The 20391-nt window shown below is 39.7% G+C and overlaps 1 protein-coding gene across 1 annotated transcript in view; it reads right to left on the bottom strand.

Annotated features, from left to right (window-relative positions):
• Window positions 1–20391, bottom strand: part of TCERG1L (transcription elongation regulator 1 like) — a 215830-nt gene that overhangs the window by 68978 nt on the left and 126461 nt on the right. Inside the window, 1 exon segment of the mRNA XM_007053034.4 lies at window positions 2120–2245. Coding sequence (XP_007053096.2) covers window positions 2120–2245 — 126 coding nt within the window.

The following is a 20391-nucleotide window of genomic DNA, read 5'->3' as shown; positions in this document are numbered from 1 at the left end:
ACCCATGGAAATACTGTTGTGTCATCTTGGATAGTATTAAAGAATAACTCATGGCATGGCTTTCCTTCAGTGAAATTACCAGAAAATTAAACAAGAAAAACTGGGAAAGATGAATGAGTTTAAGAAAAAACTGGAAGCAAAAGTATAATGCTCATCTTATTTACATTACATGGGTAAGTGGAAAAATATGATTGGTTTTCTACACCTATGACATTTCAATGAGCCTGGTGCAACAGTGCTCGTTTGATTGAGGAAACCTATTGAACAAATGTCATACCAGACTTACAGAAAATATTGATAGTCACGAAAAGGCTCTATACAATCAAATCACCAAACATTATTATGGATAAAATGGGGAGGTTGGTTGTTTTTCAGTCTGTCAATAGGAAGGTTATTAACAGGGTCTCAGAACCACTAGAAATCTTGTTACCCACCTGCAATTGGCTACACAACTACATTTCAGAAAGACTCTGAGTAAACTTTCATCTTACTTTCAGTTCATTCCTTAAAAAGTATTAGAGTCTATTTACTCCAAAGAATTTGCTTTCAGTAAGGAAACATAACACAATTTAGCACAGTCCCTTCATTCTTAATGATTCACATACAGGGATTTTTTGGGTCTCCAAGCAACATAACTCTGCAGGTAATGAAAGCAGCTAAACTTCTGAAGAGTAGATAATGACTGAAGAAAGACAAACACACCTGAGTTGAAATATATCAAAAAGGAAACACACACACACTTCTCTGAAGTTTTCCAAAATATCTCACAATGAAAATACGACTAATGCCTGAAAACTGTGTGTCTACGTGTGTAAGAAAGACAGACAGAGAGAATATTCAGTGCAATCACAAATAAATCAGAAGATCTTTTTTGGGGACAGACGTAACAAGAAAACAGGCAACTCTCCTCTTCAGGGGAACCTATGATTCCATTAATGTATTTGTGTAGAACAGCCCATAATTATCGATTCCATGGGACAAACCTTCAGCCCAGCCTACTTCAGACCTTAATTTTTATCCCGGGTGTATTTTACCAGCACAATTTAGATGACTTGAACATGGCTGCACCGTAATTTCTGAGCATGAAAAAGTAGGTCAGCTGCTGAGATGTGACCATCTCATTCTACAGCTCCTAGTGCAACACATTTTTTGTGCTAATATTGCTTAAACATAAGAGATCTGATATAATTATACCAGGACTAGAAACTATTAATTCTTGAATAGGCCTAAGTATTTCTCAAAAAAATATGCCCAAGAACATGTGCTTACCAACATGTCCAAGGGGTGGGGGGGGCTGCAACCACTTTCTCTTCCTTTATGCTAGACAGGGGAGGGGAGTTCCTGAAACTTTTTTCTGTTGTAACACGGGTTCAGGATATGGACAAGCCGGAGAACCTATGGCTTATATATTCTTCCAGCGTCTTGAGGTGCCTCAGCTCAATTCACCCCCTCATTCTAATAAGGAAGAAAAATCACTTTGCTTAGTCCAAAATCAGTCATCCTCCACTAAAGTGCAACTGTATTCATGGTCAGGCAGTCAGTATTTCACATAGTTCGGAAAGCATAATTACAATTTCACATCAACTTCCAGTCTCCCTTTAACCATGACTTGCCATGTGTAAAAGTGAATTGAGACAAATCCTCAAGGTCTCTCACACGTTTGGGAAGGACCAGTTCCCCTCCTTCCAGCCACATCCTTTCACCTACAAACACATGCACATTTAGATGGCTGTGGGCACAATACTTGGATCAGTGGGGCACATGCGGCTTCAGACAGTCTGACTCCACAGACCAACTCTGACAAGGTGGTTATATTACATCTGCAATGCCTGTGAACACTACTGACATGGAACATGGGAGGCCTAATGATGGCTCCAGAAATTAATCTTTTGCACCACCAAATGCAAAGCTGCTGCCAAGTGCCAGGCAGGGAAAACAGGATCTAAAATATTTTGAACAAGCTCATAAATAACCAGAGTAAATTCTGTAGCATTTGCACAGAATTTTTTTCAAAGTTTTGCATTACTATGCAGTATGGGAAACTTGATTTGGTTGCAAGTACACAAATGTGGAACATATGGTTTAGTAATATAATAAGTACACTGGAACATACACACACCTGTTAATGTCTGATCCATGAAATTGGTTGCCATGAAAGTCACAGCTGGCGTAGATACAGCAGCAACCCTGGTGACTTGCGTTGGCATCAAAGGAGTCATATGAGCATCCACTCTAGAAGCAGCACCTGCATACAGACAATAAGAAAAACATTACTTTTTTCCCCACTAGATACATTTACTAAAAATCTACTTTGCTTGTGCAATCTAATTTCAAAATTACTTTATTCAGTTGTCATTAAATATAACTGGGCAAATACTTCAAAACATTTTTGTGAATAATCATTTGAATGTTTAAACTAATCTATTTTCACTGTGTTCATGCCCCTTTTTGTGTTTGTTCATAGAGACAGTGAATTTTAAGCAAATATTTGAGAGTAATCACAGAAGGTGATTCTGAATTAGTTCATATGGAACAGTTTTACCAGGAAACAAATTTTCAGGGATATGCTCATCCAATCAAGGAACAGAATACACCAAATAACCTATTTGCCCATCAAAACTAACCAACACAGATCTATTTTCTAATATGGATTCCTCACAATGAACTGCTTCCAGACAAGAATTATTCTCCAAAATTATTTGGCAAATGATTTAAAACAAGAGTACATCCAAGAAAATCACAATTTTCTCACACAATTCAAAAACTGAAAAAGTCTAAATGAATCAAATACATTATTTATGATGAATTAGTCACTGTCGCTCAGCTCTATTGCTAAATCTATGCTAATTAAAACTGAGCTACTTAGTTTTTAAGATACATTTCAATTTAGAGCTACTGCAAAATTCATTGTTAAAATTTAAGCATTAATTTTGAGGTATGTGTGAGTTTATTCATATAATGTCTACTCTGGCCAAGCATGATGCAATATGACCAGATTTTTCCAGGCTTTTGCTCTATTGAATAGTATAACTGTAGTTGGGGTAGTTGTCAACCCCCGTTTTTCTATGTTATACAGTAGTTCGTGGGGAATATTTCTGTAGTACTTGCTCTTTATTGTAGCAGGAATACACAAACATTCCATAAAAACTCCATAAACACACTTGGAGTCTTTTGAATCGCTGATTACAAGTTTTTGAGGGAAGGTTAATAAGCAAAACTATTGATCAATATTTTATATGTTGTTATACTGTTGACTATAACCACCAATTCACAAAATAAATGATATATCTTAAATCAGACTTATTCCTTAAAAACTACTATTTGTGACTGTTTATACCATTGGTGGCAACTCAATCTGGTATTTCTTATTCATATCTGAGATATAAATAAGCATATACAAAAATGTTAGGACTTTTACATGCTATAACTGGCACCACAAGTACTTTAGAACTCAGCTGTCAAAGATACATAATGCATCCTAGCCACAGACAATTGAAGAGACTTGGCATGTTCAAAGGGTCACACATCTTAGCATATATATCTCCTAACGGATTTTATATAAGCTGCTCATGCAACGAGAATAGAATAAACTACTCCTGTTGAAAGTCCAGTAACTCTCCCCCAGCTCCTCCAGCTTTGATATTCAGGAGACAACAGTGAGATCTATTATTCGACTGAGAGAAACTGCCCCAGAAAGTGGTGCAAGCCACAGTAATTGAATCACTTACACCTTTGGCAAACTCTGGGAATGTACTGTAGTGACCTATGGCAGAGCGATGAAGTGGGTGATTTGATCTGTAGGCTTTGTCCATCTCTAGTTTCTAAGGCACAGATTGTCCTCACCCAACATGGGAAGGGCTAGGACCAAGGGAAAGTCCCATTGATTCCTGTTGCACAGTTTAAAATGATCCTGTCACAAATGGGGTTCTGGCTCCCAATAGGGATAAACTGCCAGGGTCTCTTTTACTTGTCACAGATTCTTCAACTACTGAAGGGGTTTCTACAGCACAGAGGAGTCTGCTAAAAACGTAATGAGTACTCAGGCTGCTTTAACTTTAATTGTTTTCCTGTTGGTGGGAACAACGCTTAACACCCATATCCACCTTTCAACATGGAATCTGGGGACTATACCACAGAGGTGTCTCACCTCCACTCTGAAGCAGTGGAAGATCCCCATGCACAGACTTGGGCATGCATGATCTGGGCCCAGAATCTCTACAAAAATACATCTCCAAGATCACTGACTAATATTTACTGTCTTTTCCAGTTAAAAGGTTATAAAGTTGCTAGTTTAATACATTGTTTCTCCTATTATCAATTACATTTTCCCAAATGAACACTGAATTTTAGGCTATAAACCAGCACCATGAGGTCTACCTTGCTCAGAGGTGAAGAGGATTTTAAAAACACAGTAAGTCATTTTAATGGTGCTCCATTTTTTATAAGACTTGATCTTTTACTGCAACAGAAGTGGCAAAAATGTATAATTTATTAAAGTAATAATGTTTTATAGAACTAGAAAGGAAAAGTTCTTATTAAGGGTTAAAATTACAAAGGAACCACCTAGGAAAAATAAACAAACAAACAAATAAAAGCTCTGCCAAAAATGACAGGTACTTGAGAAAGCGCTAGGAGTTATTTAAGGCATTAAAAGGATGGGATAGATTTTTTCAGTTCAGTGAATACTGCCGGTGATGCATTTTTACAATATAATCTACTATAAACCAGGATGGTTCCAAGACATCATAACATGGCACAGGATAGAGGTAAGGTGATTTAGTCATTTCAACTTTGTTTCATTTTTGTGTTGTGAAAGCAATGCAGATAGGAGTGGCACCAGCCCAGCAGGGATGCTTTCCAGCTCTAATTGACATCAGGAATACAGGACAACCATAGACCAAATGAGAGTCCAAATGTGCTGAGAGCATTGTGGAACTATCAGAGTTATTGAGGAGCAAGGACCTGAACCTATGTAGATGGATAGTTATTTTGGAGTCAGAAGTGATGAGTATGCTGCTTTTGCTATTGGCACTTAAAGCTACTGGCATATTAGTAGTACATAGTTTTGGAATACATAGTTTCCTTTAACCACAGAGTCAATTCCAGCCCTTCAACCTTCTGAGGTTGATAAATTGCATACTGTGTATGTGTGTACTCTGCGCGAGGGACTTTCAGCTGAGATCTTAAAATGTGAGGCATGTCTGCTTCATGAGTACATTAATGATCTAATAGCACTTTTCTATAATAGTAGGAGTTGGGCCTGTGTTCTGTTCATGCTGTGCGGTGGTAATGGTGGGGTTACCTTCGGATCCAAAAGTAGCTGCATGTCAATGGCACTGTTTTTCGACATACCTTGGGAGCTAGTGCAGCAGGAAGGAAAGGGACTCTGCAAGTCTTCCATATGAAACAAAGATTTACATCAAACAGGATTCAAACAGGAGCAAAAAGCCTTAAATCATGCAATACATGGAAAAGGAATGCATTATACATTAAGGAGCACTTTTATCTTTGTATTGCGGTAGCATCCAAAGGACCACATCAGGGCTGGCACCCCATTGTACTTAATGTTGTACTGACACACAAGTAAGTGTGAAAAACACCAGGAGGGAAGGGTCCAGATGTTGTGATGGTAATAGAAATAAGATCACATGGTTGCATAGCCCATGGTGGTTCAAAATCATCTGAAATACTAAATACAATTAGCTATCCCTAACTGCTGTACAATCTAGCCATGCATGGTTGGCTGATTTCTTGTAGGCATCAGAACAGATGTGTGTCTTAAGGGATATGAAAGATGAGAGGGCAGTGGCATTGTGGACTAATCCAGGAGGGCTTTCCAAGCACAAGGGGAAGCATGGAATAAAGCAAGGAAATGATTGCGGAAGAAGCGGTCAAATGAACAGCCTACGCAGGAAACGTTTGGCGGAGCAAAAGAGATAGGAGAGTCGATGATGCCAGAAGACCTCTCTGGTCTGCTTAACCTCCTAACAAAAACAGCCCACACTCTTCTTCCTGCTACCCTCATCCCTTTGGGAGAATAGTTGCCTGCTAGCAATTACCCTTGATGAGCCAGTAGGGGTTACTTGAGGGAAATGCAGAAAAGTTTAATTGCCAGCAGCTGTGGGAAACACTCCAGTAAAGAAGCATTTCATTATCCCTTCTTATTTTTAGTCATTAAATCAGTAACAAGAAATTCCTACAAGACATCTGAGTAGCATGAGCAAGGAATCACTTTGCAATGTACTGTAATTAATTTAATACAGAGACACTCAATGGAAGTCTCCAAAATAGATCATACGGAAGAGATTAATTAGATACAATAATAATAGGCACCTTAAATAGTGTTTTACTAAATATAGAAGCCTTTGAACTTGGCAATCGCTAACAAGATATCAAACCATTCTTCAGTTCGAGGAGATTCAGGTGGTCTTACTTTTTTAGGGCCTGCCTCTGCTCCTATTGAAGACAATGACAATACTTATATTAATTTTTAAAAGAACAGGGTCTTAGAAGATAAATGTCAGAGCGGTAGCCGTGTTAGTCTGTATCAGCAAAAACAACGAGGAGTCCTCGTGGCACCTTAGAGACTAACAAATTTATTTGGGCATAAGCTTTCGTGGGCTAGAACCCACTTCATCAGATGCATGGAGTGGAAAATACAGTAGCAGGTATAAATACATGAAAAGATGGGAGTTGCGTTACCAAGTGTGAGTTCAGCCTAACAAGACAATTCAATTAACAGCAAGATACCAGGGGAGGAAAAATAACTTTTGTAGTGGTAATGAGAGTGGCCCATTTCAAACAGTTGACAAGAAGGTGTGAGTAACAGTAGGGAGAAATTAGTATGGGAGAAGTTAGGGTTAGCTTTTGTAATGACCCAACCACTCCCAGTCTTTATTCAGGCTTAATTTGATGGTGTCCAGTTTGCAAATTAATTTTGGTTCTGCAGTTTCACATTGGAGTCAGGTTTTGAAGTTTTTTTTTTGAAGAATTGCTACTTTTAGGTCTGTTACTGAGTGACCAGGGAGATTGACGTTTTCTCCTACTGGAGCAATGCCCCTCTGCATCAGGAATTATAACATTCAAAAATCAGAGGGAGAACAATTAGGACTCCTCGTTGTTTTAGAAGATAAAGTAGCTCTGAGGAACAACCACTGCTCACAAGGGTTCTACCATCTGAGTCTCAGGTGTCTCTGAATATATAAGAAATCTCCACAGAAGATCACTCATATAAGGTGTCCCTCTGTCTTACAAAGCCTTCCCACCATATCCTTTGACATATTGAGTAAAATCTTGTTTCACATTTATTGGAAAACCATTTCTTAAACTATAATTGCTATGATTTATACTACATAAGCATGTTCAGAAACTAAATATATAATATTTATTATAGAACAAGGGATGCCATTTTAGATTGTTTCCTTTAGCTTTGTAAAATAGTATTAATGATAACAAGGAGGAAATATTTTTCCTATCACTTTAAACAATTACAGAAACAGGTTACAATGATATTCACTCTTCTAGACTCTTCTAATTTGGGTGAGGCAAGAATCAATATGTACATAATGAGTTTCTTGTTATCTCCCTTAGGAAGGAATAGACAGGGAAGGCTAGATAACTAGTTTGAATTTATTGAAAAGGGTCATTTTCAAGATAATGACAAGCTTCATTAAGAAAGTTAGAGAGAAAATGTCATGCTTTGTTCTCTCATATTATCAACATTTTAATATTTCCCTGTAATTTCCAGGCAGACTCTAGGAGCCAAATTCCCTGAAAGCCCATACTACACTATACTGCTGGGTTATTCCCTAGTGGCAGACCATATTCCAAAAGAGAAGGCTGTCGAGGTGCAATGTAAACACGATATACTGAAATTGGAGCCACTGGCTGGAAAGTGGCTATGCCCAGTGTGGCCGGTGCATCAACTGATGGAGTAGTTCTACGGATATTCTCCCACCAGCACAACTCCTCCACAAACGCAAGCCGTTAGAACTGCTCCCTAGTGGAAAACCCATGGAAGACAAGAGCAGAAACGATGCTTGCCTTTTGCCATGGAATTTATACCTCACTGTACCAGTTTTTGCCTTTGACTGAGAGACATCAGAGTGGCTAGTGTCTATAGTATATATCTGAATTCACCCCAGACAGATGATAAAAAAAACCTCTGAGTAACTGATGAAAGTCTAGTCTATGAAAAGAATATAGAAAGTCAAATTATTTTCCTGCTGGAAGGTTTGCAGCTGCTGGGGTTTGTTTTTTTTTTGTTTGTTTAACATGAGAGTGAACTTAGTGTTCATTACAATTTACTGATAACGCTTGTGTTCCTCCACATAGCTTTGCCTAGGTTCTTCAGTATTTACAATGACTTCCAATTATGATAACCTGAGTAGTGGTTCAATGATGTAGACAAATGGCAATTAAGATGAGACCACCTTTTTGCTTGTGAGATAAGAAAGGGTTTGAACTCAAGTCTGATACATGTGGCCAATCCCACACCTCCACCATATGGAACTAATGCATTGATCAGGTGACCTTGCCTGAGATAAGATATCCTTTAATGTATATATTTGGCCTGATCCTGAACCTCTGAAGTTAATGGGAGCTTTGCCATTGATGTCAATGAGTGCAGGATTGAGCCCAGATCACCTGAAGTTTGATATCCTGTCTTCCTTTATAGTTATTTCAACTTTGACACCCTCAAACCACAGATTTATATAAAAAAGTAATCAAAATAACTCATTTCTGATTGCCCACATTGATTTAATCTTTTTAGAAATGCACTGAAGTCCTTAGTCACAGCTTTGCTGCTGTTGATGAGCTGAAATATCATTATAAGCACTTACAACAATTATTCTCATTTCCTATAGTGAAAAGCAATGGAAGTATTTAAATAAAAAAAATATTAGAGATGAGCTTGAATTAGAACCCCAAGTCTATCCCTTCGCATCATTTATTTTGCAGGGGAAGGAGGAGATTCGGGTTCCTATCTGAAGATCTAAATCTTTCTCTGTGGTTTTCTTTCTAAGTTGGATTCAGTTCAGATACAGCACCAAATGCTGCAAATCTAACAAGAACAGCTCGTCTGAAGAGAGTTCCATATTTTTGGGCCAAAATCTTGAGAGAACAGCAATCTGACCCAAAACCTGAACCCCAGTCATGGCTTAGCCACCATGACTTACAAGGCAGCCTAAAGAAAAAAAAAACTAGAACTTTATGAAAACTACTTTAGAATGCATATGAGAAAGTCACAAATGTAAAACTAGTGCAGTGCCGTCCTGTGGCTTGCAATTTATTTCATGTTTGCAGGAACAAAGAAAATCATTCCATGGCTATCTTGACTACCACAATTCAGTGCAACTGCACTTCTATTCCCCCTTTGTGGTCCAGCAAGGGCACCCACTCCAGGCTCCTGACTCCTCAGCTGCCACCTCTCTTGGGCAGAGACCCATCTCCCTCTCTCTCTCTCCCCTCTCCTGACCAGGGTTTTCCCATGCTGCACAATTCCCTGTGAACACTGAGTTCCCTACCAAGTCACACTGCCTAAAACTCTATACTTGTTTCTCTCTCCAGAGGCTACAAACGGTGTAATTACCTACAAGCATAAATTACTATACAGCCCTTTCTAAGCAAGCAGATTTATTCTTAATGTTACATTACAGAAAAAAAAATATAAAACCATAGAAGACCCTACACACATGCTAATAAGTTTACCAGAGATCACCTCAACTCCAACCTCAGGTTCTGGCAGGTATCAGTCCTTCAAACCCCATCAAAGATTTTTTTTATGCGATCACAAATTCATAACAACTTCAGCTCAGAACAAGCATACCGGTGTATCTGTGTGTCACTCCTTTATACAGTTTGGGCCTTTGATCTTGGGACCCTGGGAACAGGTAATCAACAGACCCTCTTCTCAGGGCATAGCTTCAAAGAGCTGGGTTTTTGCATAACCGTTGGCAGGAGGGAGAGAATTTGCATTCACTTCTCCCTAGATATTTCCCAGGAAATTGACTACGCACATATTGTACCAAAGCTCATTCTTGTCTGCTATATTGTTCAATATAGTCCTCTGATCATCCAGGCCCACAATAATACATAACTTTTTGATTTAATACAATGGACTCCAAAACCTAATTTAAAAATGTGTCTCAAAGATATTAAAGGAAGCTGCCATATCTGTCACATTAACCACACATAGTCTGAGATATGAATGAGCCAGCAATTCAAAGCTAGGCATGCAAAATGCTCGCAAATATATGCACACAAATGGTGAGATGTCTAGGCACATCAGGCATCTGCATACAAAAATTAGGGATGCATAAATACCTAATACAATTATGTATGCCTAACTTTGGAAATCGGTGTAACTGTATTTGTTATGGTATATATTTCATTATTTCTTTATAGCTTGCCATATGATTTATATACATGCACCTTTTGAGCGGTTCATTCTATTCATTCTGTCAACATGTGTGTTGTATGTTCAGACATAATTCTCTATATTTCATTGCCTCTTTAGCTCTTTTCTCGATGCTGATTTATTTTCACATTTAGTTACAATAAAATTAATAGTGCAGCTCTCACCATGACTGAAAAAATTAGTTCACATCTCTCATCCAATTCATTCAGCCTTTTTTTTTTCATGTGTATGAACCATGTTCCCTTGTTCAGTTTAAGTGTATCTTGTGCCCATCCCAATACACTTGATTGATGTAAGGCAATCATATCCTTTAAGGAATAAATATTTGTGATTTTTAGCACTTCATGATCATAAAGCAATCTTTGCAATAGATTGCTTTGGTATGCAAATGCTAGATAAGCACTAAGGATTTGGTTTAATGTCATAATGTAACATAAGCTTTCAAAATGAACTTAATATAACCTTCAGGAATGGAATATTACCTAAGCACAAACCACAAAGAACCTAACACACACTCACATCTACAGTGAGCATTTTATGATTAAGTTAAGGAATATTGTGTTGCAAAATGATAATGAAGTATTCAACATTTATTTAAAAAATACAAGCAACTTGTGTGTAAGTGTAACTATGCTCAGGGAAACATTACTGGAAGCAATGAGACCATATTTGCTGGAGGTTCAGAAATCTGAAGAGTTATTGCAAATGAATCAATGTCCTGGTTTGCATATTTGATGAATACATATTACCTTATTTATATAAATGACAGAAAACATCCTGAATACCAGAAATTAAGACTGACATGGTTGCAGCATGGAATGAGCTTTAGGAACATAGCATTCTCTATTATCCAGACTGGCTCTGGTATTGTCTCGGGGCAGTATCCAGGTAACTCTGACAGCTCCTTGGGGCTCTGCCCCTGGTCCAGGACTGGGTGGAGGTCTGCAATTGAGGTGCTTGTTTCCTGTCTGGGGATGGGGAGTTCTGCTGTCAGCTGAGGGATGCTCTGCCTGGGGTGCTGGCTCCTTGCTGGGTGCCTAGAACTGGCAGTGTCTTATTATCTTTTTATGGGGGCTCTTGCTTCTCTGTTTGTGTGTGTTGTGGGGAAGTGGTCTCGCTCCCCTGCCTGGTTCCTGTAGCCAGGGAGAGAGTTTGACTGTACAGCCACAGAAGGGTTGGAGAACTATGCTCAAGGCTACAACTCTGAGGTTAGAGTCTTGGAAACATAGCATAGCCCTAACCCTCAAGAAACAGTACAGACTAGAGTATCAAACATACAACTCTTGGGTTGGGTTGGATCTGGTTCCCAGGGTGTAGCTGAGCAGCCTGCCTGACATATTCATATTGTGCAGAATAACAGCTGTTTTTAAAGGATTTTCTAGCCCTCATGGCAGTTGAGGAAACCCTCCAAATGTGAAGTAATTTCTGCCTGAGGCTTCAAACAGTCTGAAACAATGACTTGAAGAGGTGAACTCCACTGTTCCCTATTAATCTCAAGACGAGTGATGACACGTCATTCTTTTCTGGTTCCATCCCTCAAAAGATCAGCAAAGAGGGTGGGAATGAAGCTGTCCAGGGGTGGAAATTGGTAGTTGCTGCAGGGAGTAAAATGCAGAGAGAAGAATAGAGGAAACATGTAAGAACAGAAAAAAGGAAGAAGAACAGAGAAAAGACATTTGCGAAGAAGGAGAAACAATGAGCACAAAAAATTCCGGTTTAAAAGGGGTGGGAGAGTTCTCACTGAGTGATACTGAATGTGAAAATAAGGAACTGAACAAATAGGGTGAAATTGCAGTCAATTAAATTCAATGCATATTTTTACTTCAACAAGGGAAAACTGTCACGCATAATAAATAAAAATGTAGTTATTGCATAAAAATTGTATTCATCCCTTCATCCCTGTGCAAACCTTGCTGTGACATTGGTGACTGATCTGCTGTAGATTCAGAGGAATATGAAGTCCTGAATTATATATCCCAGCCCAGGGACCACAATTAAACAGGAAACCTAGTCCTCTCCTCCGAATGAGTTTGATACCTTTGACACAGGAAAAGGAGGAGGAGTACTTGTGGCACCTTAGAGACTAACAAATTTATTTGGGCATAAGCTTTCATGGGCTAAACCCCACTTCATCGGATGCATGCATCAGATGCCCAGCCAAAGCATCTCGTGGCACACCACGGGCTTACCCTGAACAAGTTGCGAACCAAGTTTGGGAAACCCTGATCTAGAAAAAGGATCAATTAACCAGTCTGTAAAAATAACATAGGCTTGAACCATGCACTTTTTATATATCCAAAGGGAACAAGGCTGTTTCAACAGATGCCTCTCAGTAAAATAAGAGAGTATGTCTATGTTTTGCAGTCTCTGATTAAGAGGGTCCTATGACTACTAGAATGCAGGCTCTGAAAATGTTTGTCATTCTGAATAAAAATTGGGTGTATGAAGCACAGTTTATGTAAACTCTCATCAAGACTACCTGTCATTTAACTGTCTGGAGAATACACAGACTTAACAAATTCTAGCACAACACCACTCCTGAACAAAGAGATCTATTCATTTTTAAAAAAAGAGACTTCACTATCATCTTGCTTTGGAGTACTTTGTTTTTCAAATGGCTAGTACTTTAGTACCCTAAAATCTGTCTAAACTCACTGAAGTGAGTGGGTGGATGATCTCCTTCATTACTTCCAATGTGTCTGCCTGGTGTTGCTCATTGGGGGGCTAATACCTAAGACACAGCTATTTTCACAGCCCATTTAGATGGAGTATAGAATGTTTAATGAGTTTGATGGCAAGGGAGCAACATAGGAATGTTCCTTTTTTCCAGGACATACAGTATAAGACTTCATTCATAATACTCCTATATATCCATACCTAGGTAGGTAATTTCATTAAAGATTAATCTAAAGATAAACAGATTTTATGGTCCTAATTCAGCAAGGTACGTACCCAACTATAAACATGAGAGTAGTCCCATTTCATTAAATTCCAAATAGTGACCATTTTAATTAAACATTCCCAGTAGGAAGCAGAGGTAACAAGAGTCCAGGGACCATCAAACTATTGCAGATCCTAGCCTGGCCCACTTCTGACAGCTAAGGCTTATATATATATATAACGCCTTATCGTTGGCATCAATATAATCAGCAACAGATAATAGTTCTGGATCTGGTGCACGAATGGGGCATGGAGTAATTATACCTTTGCACAGTGCTCATTTCTGTGTGTTTGTGTTTTTATAAAATGGCATTCAATGTTTTTAAATGCATTGTATACATGTGTGTTCACATATTTTTCTCTGAAAAATTCTAAAAATATTATGAAAAGTTGGTTTTCCAGATGGCTTAGTATACTTGTAATAATATCACTGGTGCAGAGAGCCAACTTTTATGAATCCCTGATTATGATTCATCCATTTTGACAAATGTATTGACATAATTTAGGTGATACTATATTTGGCCAAGACTAAAATGATGTGGTTAAATTAAAAATGGGCTAATTAATCTCCTAATACAATGACATATGTATTTGAGACTGTTCCTTTAGTAATGGTATGATTATTTTATGACTTTCAGAAATCTCACATTGGTATGTATTTATTGTTTTAAGAAATCCTGCTAACTGATTTTTGAATCAGGGAAAATCCAATTCCTTATTCCACACTCACTGGAGGACCTTTCAGCTGCAGAGCAGTGTTGTTCTTTTGTATAGGGGAGGAAGGTGCATAGAAATCACCAGCTGAGATCAATAGTCCAATATATTCTGGGACTATACACAGGGAATTACTCTGTGTGTTCTGGAAGCCTAATCTCTGGGATTAAATCCCATTTGGAAAAGTGGGGTTGGGAGCGATTCTGTGGCCCTCCTAGTCTATTGCCCATTTCCCACTGCTGTTGTGGGGAGTCACAAACCGGTATACTAGCCACAAAGTACCAGCCACCCGATGGGAAGAATATTCTATCCCAGTATTATCCCCACAGCTACTGAGACTCTATACAAGGAACAGGATTAGCCCCCTCAAACCATAAATTACTTATTTAATTAGTATAGATGTAACCAATGATCTCTTATCCTTAGAAATATAAATAGCAGATTTGTTCATTCTTTGTTTTCCCAGTAATAAATGTCCTGCCTACATTTGCTGGGCTAAATCCTGACTAGGAGGTGGTAAAGGACATTAAGCCATTTACTTCTACGGAGGCTGGCACCATACCATCCAGACCTATACAGGGAGTCCTCGGACTTACGACACCAATCAGCAATTCTGAGGAACAAATTGTAAGTCGAAACGTTGTAAGTCGAAACCGCTTTTCCCATAGGAATCAATCCTGTGAAGGGGGGATTGGTTCCCGAACCAAGGCTTGATACACTATTTTCACCACAATAACCCAGATTTTTGTAGTAAATGAATTATAGATGACTAATGTTGCAACATCAATGTATTTACTATACACTGTATTTTGTACACATATAAACTCACATATGCTGCTCAGAATGCTGGCAACACAGGTCAGACAGCCAGGGCGAACGGCATGGATGCTGAGCCTCAGCCTATCACAGTTCAAGCTTTTTGATTGGCTGAGCCCGGGGCCGGGAGCCAATCAAAAACGAGAGGCAACCCTACCCAGCAACAAACTACCCTGCTGCCTCGAAGCCAATCAGAAGCGACCCCTTCCAGATCCAAACCAGTATAACGCAATCAGGAAGTGATTTCAAGCTCACTTTATGCAAATCGAGCATCCTAAGGGTGAAACAAGCACCATGAGGCGAACCGGGCAGTCAGTTGAAAAGCGTCGTAAGTGGCGTTCGACGTAAGACGGGCGTCATAAGTCTGAGGACTCCCTGTGCTCAGCAGCTCAGACCCAATGTGAATCAGGGGTTGTAGAGTAGTTTTTCAGCCACTCTGTAGCAGAGTAGTGTGCTCAGGAAGGAGTGGCAACAAAGAGCTGTTTTTAAACAAGCTCCAGATACCCCCAAGGCAGACGTCTATACCTCCAGTCCCTCACTGTCCTTCATTCAGATTATTACAGCCCTGCGGTAAAACCAGGAGAAATGACACAGGGGAAAGGGGAGTGGTAGAAATGAGTCCCTGAACAGTCATGTCTGTACCAAAATGCATTCAGTACCTCTTGGGAGAGGGGGCTGCACAGGGAGAGATTCTTTCAGATTGCCATTTAAAGGGGGAGGGAAATCATCTCTCCAATAGGCCCACTGTCTATTACAGCTGACAGCCCTGTTTCAGAACTACCATCCAGGAGCCCAGTCTCAGCGTGCATCTACTCTGCATGGTTCTTTTGGCAGTGTAGAGTGTACATAGCTGTGTAGCTCCATTATCATGGGTAGAAACAGCAGAGTAGATTGTAAGGCACGGCTTAGGCAAGTCAAGACATGGCTGAAGGGTTTGGATAGGTACTCATGTGCAGTGATGAGCTGCCAAAATCTTAACAACGGGTTCCCTCCTCACCCCATGAGGGGGTCGTTGCGCACCCCCGCCCCCCAGGACTCCTGCCCCATCCAACCCCCCTGCGTTCCTTGACTACCCCCCCCCCCGGACCCCGCGGAACAACCGATTCTAAAAGGGCTTCTAAATTTAACAGCTGGGTTTAGCGAACCGGAGTGAACCGGCTCCAGCTCACCACTGCTCATGTGCATATCCTACCTGCTGTCTACTCACCCAAGCCATGCCTCCCTGTTGACACCGCTATTTTTATCAGCATAGTGACCTGTTGCATCCCTACCGCTGGGGTCTTTCCCTGGAAAAGACTCCAGTAGTGGGGAAAGGCTCTGGCAGGGAGGAGGCAGTGGGAAAGGCTCTGTCAGCTCCTGGCTGCTGGAGCCTTTCCCCACTGCAAGGAAAGACTTTCCCTGTGGCAGGAGAAGGGCTCCAGCAGCAGGGAGCTCCCAGAGTGCTTCCCCCACATCAGGGAAAGGCTCCGGCAGCGGGGAGGCAGTGGGGAAAGGCTGAAGCTTTCTCCGATGCCTCACCTCGGCCAGAGCCTTTCGCTGACATGTAGCTATACATGGTGTGTGGATGTGATGTCCTTTTTATGGTGGTGTGTAACAACTCACCACCAAGAGTGGTATGTGGTATAGATGTAGTCTTAGGTTATACAGTCCCAGTAACTTCTTCTGTGGCTGGTTGTCAACCTGCTATGGAGACATCCTTCCCTTTATTCCCCTGCCATACACAGTGCTTCCAGGACATAATTGGAAAGACCTCAGGGAGAGTGTCAGAGACCCTAGCCCTTTGGCATGGGTGAAATTTAGTGCCCTGAAACAGCACCACAGTCATCCCCGCAAAAATCCTTGGGATATATTTAGCATTTCATTGTCACAGAAGGATGTACAGCTCTTCCAGGCTCCGAATCCCAGAGGGAGCAGAGCCAGAATTTGATCTAGCATAAGTGCGTGTCCTGAATAAAAAACTATCGTCAATATGTAAAACCTCCAGTCAGTACCTTATTTTTTAAAAAATGGTAACCCACACATACACTTCCATGGGTGAAAACAAACAGACATGACAGTCATACAAAAATAGCCATTATTTCGCCTCATGTTTCCCCACAGAATATTTTTTTATCTGTGTATATAGGCACCTCAGCATTACATTCTTTAAAAGAAAAACAAACAAACAAACCCACACCAGAAATATATTTTGTTATTTATTAAAATCACATGTATGGATTAGGTTTTTTAAAAAATGTTTTTTGCAGCAGGAGACTTTGTTATGCACCATAAAATTCACAATTGTATCCACTTTGTAGTCGGAACTTGGTAGACAACAGTCTGTAAAGGAAATCTCAGATTCTGTTATTTTCTTAAACGCGCACACACACACACACACACACACACACAATAGATTGTTACTATTGTTCTGTTTGGATTTGTTCTACAAACTTTCCTAAGTTTTCCTTTTGAGTTTAGGATTAAACAAAGCTCAATTTGCACCTGGCTTGAGTGGACATATGATAGATGGAAATTAAATGATCTATAGTAATGTATACCAATCAACAAAAAAAGAAAAAGCAGTTAGACAGACATTGCCAATGGGACTACAACTTTGAACCTGAGAAGCTGTAAACAAAGAGTCTGAAGTTAAAAATTGTTTACTAAAGCTGAAGACAAAAAATCACCCAAAGAATCAGTTTACCATATATAATGCAGTAGACTATCATTAGAGAGTATCAGTCTAATGAAAGAGGTCATGCAACTTGTCATCTTTAACAGTTATTGTACAATGCAATATTGGTCTGTTATTAAATGGGGTGTGTTGTTTATGACCTTCCAGTCCTACAGATCTCACAGAAACAGTCATGGGAGCTGCTTATTTCAATTCCTGATTCATTGAGAGTTTTCCTCTTTAAAAAAAGAATGAAAATTTGAATATATTTTGAAGAATATTAACATAATGGAAAACATCTAGGAAGTAAATATACAAACCAAACAAATGTCAAGCCACAGAAAGGTTTGAAGTTAACTATATACTATTGCTAATATGCTATTATGGATTGATTGCCTTTGTTTGGCAAATAAGGGTGAAATGCTTAAATGATGATCTACAACCACACACACAAAAAAAGAGAGAAGCATAAAAGGCTAAAAGAAGAGAGCTGAGATGAGAAAAAAATGAAATGACACCAAATAGTGGGCCTACACTAGAAAATTTGGCACCCATTTTCCAGTATTGGTGCAACCACATGGATATTAGCAAGTGTAGCCCCGGCTCAGATATTTTCAGCACCATGCCATGAAACCTTGAACAGCTTTTCATTATACTATATTGGAAATGCCTGTAGTCTGTCTTTCCCTAGGAGCTTCATCATTGCTAGCCTTGGTGCAGCCGCATTTTTATTGGAATATAGGTACAAAATGTTCGAGTCTAGGTGCTGTCAAAGATGAACCAATGTTATATGTAAAGCCGGTCAGGAATTTTCAGGGAAATTTTTTTGTCAGAGAGGTTTTTCAGATCCAGGATGGATTTTCTGGGGGTGGTGAAGGAAGAAAAAGACCCCAGAATAGCCTGGTGGTCAGAGCACTCACTTTGGGTCTGGGAGACCAGGTTCGTCTGTGCTTTTGAATCAGGCATAGTAGATGGAGGTTCAAGTTGCTGCTTTACCTAATTGGGAGCAGGGATTTGAACCTGGATCTCCTACCTCTGAAGTGAGGGCCCTAACCACAAGGTTACTAGCTATTTGGGGATGGGAAGAGGAGGGCTCTGTTTTTTTCATGAAAATTTCTATAGGTCTTGGTTTTATCCCAATGCAAAATGAATCCCAATGTCAAAACCCTGAACTTTTTTTGAAAATAGAATTCTATTTTCCCTCACCACACCTAGTTATAAGTCTATTGGAGAAACTGTGATTCAAATGACCTAGCATGGATGATTTAGTTACAACAACTTTCTTAAAACTTAAAACAACTTTCTATTAATTAACATTTATTACAACTAAACGGTCAGTAATGTCCCTGTTATTCTGGTAATTTCAATCTGGTTTTAAAGACCCCACCAGATTATAATTAAAAAGGCTTTTCTGGCCCATGAGATTAGTTTTTTTGCTAGTACTTCTACTCATTGAACTCCTCTCCATGATTTCCTGGGACTGTATTCTTTTGCTGTGTGATACTGTAGCACTATTTAAATGACTGCCTTTGTGCTTTTCACTTGCGTAGCATACTTTATCTTGTCCACATTGGCAAACTGTGTAACACAATTTATTCAAACAGAACATGAAGATGAAGCAACATCATATGGAATTTTAAATCATGGCAAAAACTGACAAAGGACTTAGTGTGAAATGTTTTATATATGAAATGGGTAGAAATCGTCCAGAGAGAGAGTCCCAACTTCAAAAACAAATTGATTCAAGAAGATGGCAAACAAGACGTTTAAAATGGCCAGAGCATGACAGGGTGGGTCTCTGCAAAATAGAAGGAGGATCTTTGATATCACTTGAGTCCAAGTGGTTTCCCACTGTACTGCATGGTAATCACAGTCAGGAAAGCTCAGAGACTAACTGTGGGGAAGGGATAGCTATATGAATAAGGCAAAATGGCTGATCAAAAAAGCAAAAGGAAAGAATATGCTCTTTGGGGGTAGAGTTTAAGAACAGCAGTTGAACCAGAACGGAGGAGAACAAGGAACAGAATATGTAGGTGCTGCTTTTGACACATGGAGTTTTTTCTGAGAAATTGTAGCTACAGCTGGTCAGTAAATAGGACTAAAGGGGCAGGGGATTTTCAAGGAGTGGCTACTGACTATGTATCTGTATTCAAAGCTAATTTTTCAGGAACTGTATGGATTCTAAATTAGACTATGATAATTTATTAATCCTGGCTCTACTCATTTCTCTCCTAAAACAAAACTAAATAACTTACATGATAACCCAGATCCTGGTCACTGTTATTTCTGCTTTGTGGAATCCCCAGGTGTTGTACAGCACATAACCAGCTCTATTCCATGCCCCCTACCAGCCCTGGCATTGAGAACATGGCCAGAGCTTCACTCCAGCACCCTTAGCTGTTGGAAAGCACTGTTCTCCCACCACTGTCCCAGTCTGCCACATGTCCCAGGGAGCTTTAAGGTTGCCAGGTGTTGGAAATGCTGCCAAGCCCCTGGGAGAGGGAATATTACATGTTGCCCTACAGCACACTCTTTGGCCAGGATAGGAGCAAAGTTGATTAACTTCAAAATGAGAGGGTCACACAGAGCTCTCCCATGGCCAAGTGGAAGACTGTGTGGTGTTAAACTGAGTGTAATCCTTCCATTGAGATCTCCACTGTGAAGCCTTGAGAGGAAATAAAACTGTTGTGCTTTGTTGTTTTCTCTTTTTCAGACAGAAAGTTTTGAAATTACACAGGTCTTTGCAATAACAGTAAGCTTGCCTTGGCAGATTATGCAGTTGCCTGCAGATACATATAGACACCAAGGTAGATGTAAGGTGGGTGGGCGCTTTTGAAAATTTGGTCTT

The sequence above is a fragment of the Chelonia mydas genome, chromosome 7 (genome assembly GCF_015237465.2).
Source record: "Chelonia mydas isolate rCheMyd1 chromosome 7, rCheMyd1.pri.v2, whole genome shotgun sequence".
NCBI lineage: Eukaryota > Metazoa > Chordata > Testudines > Cheloniidae > Chelonia > Chelonia mydas.
Note: the sequence above shows the minus strand (reverse complement) of the source record. Positions and strands in the feature narration are given on the sequence as shown.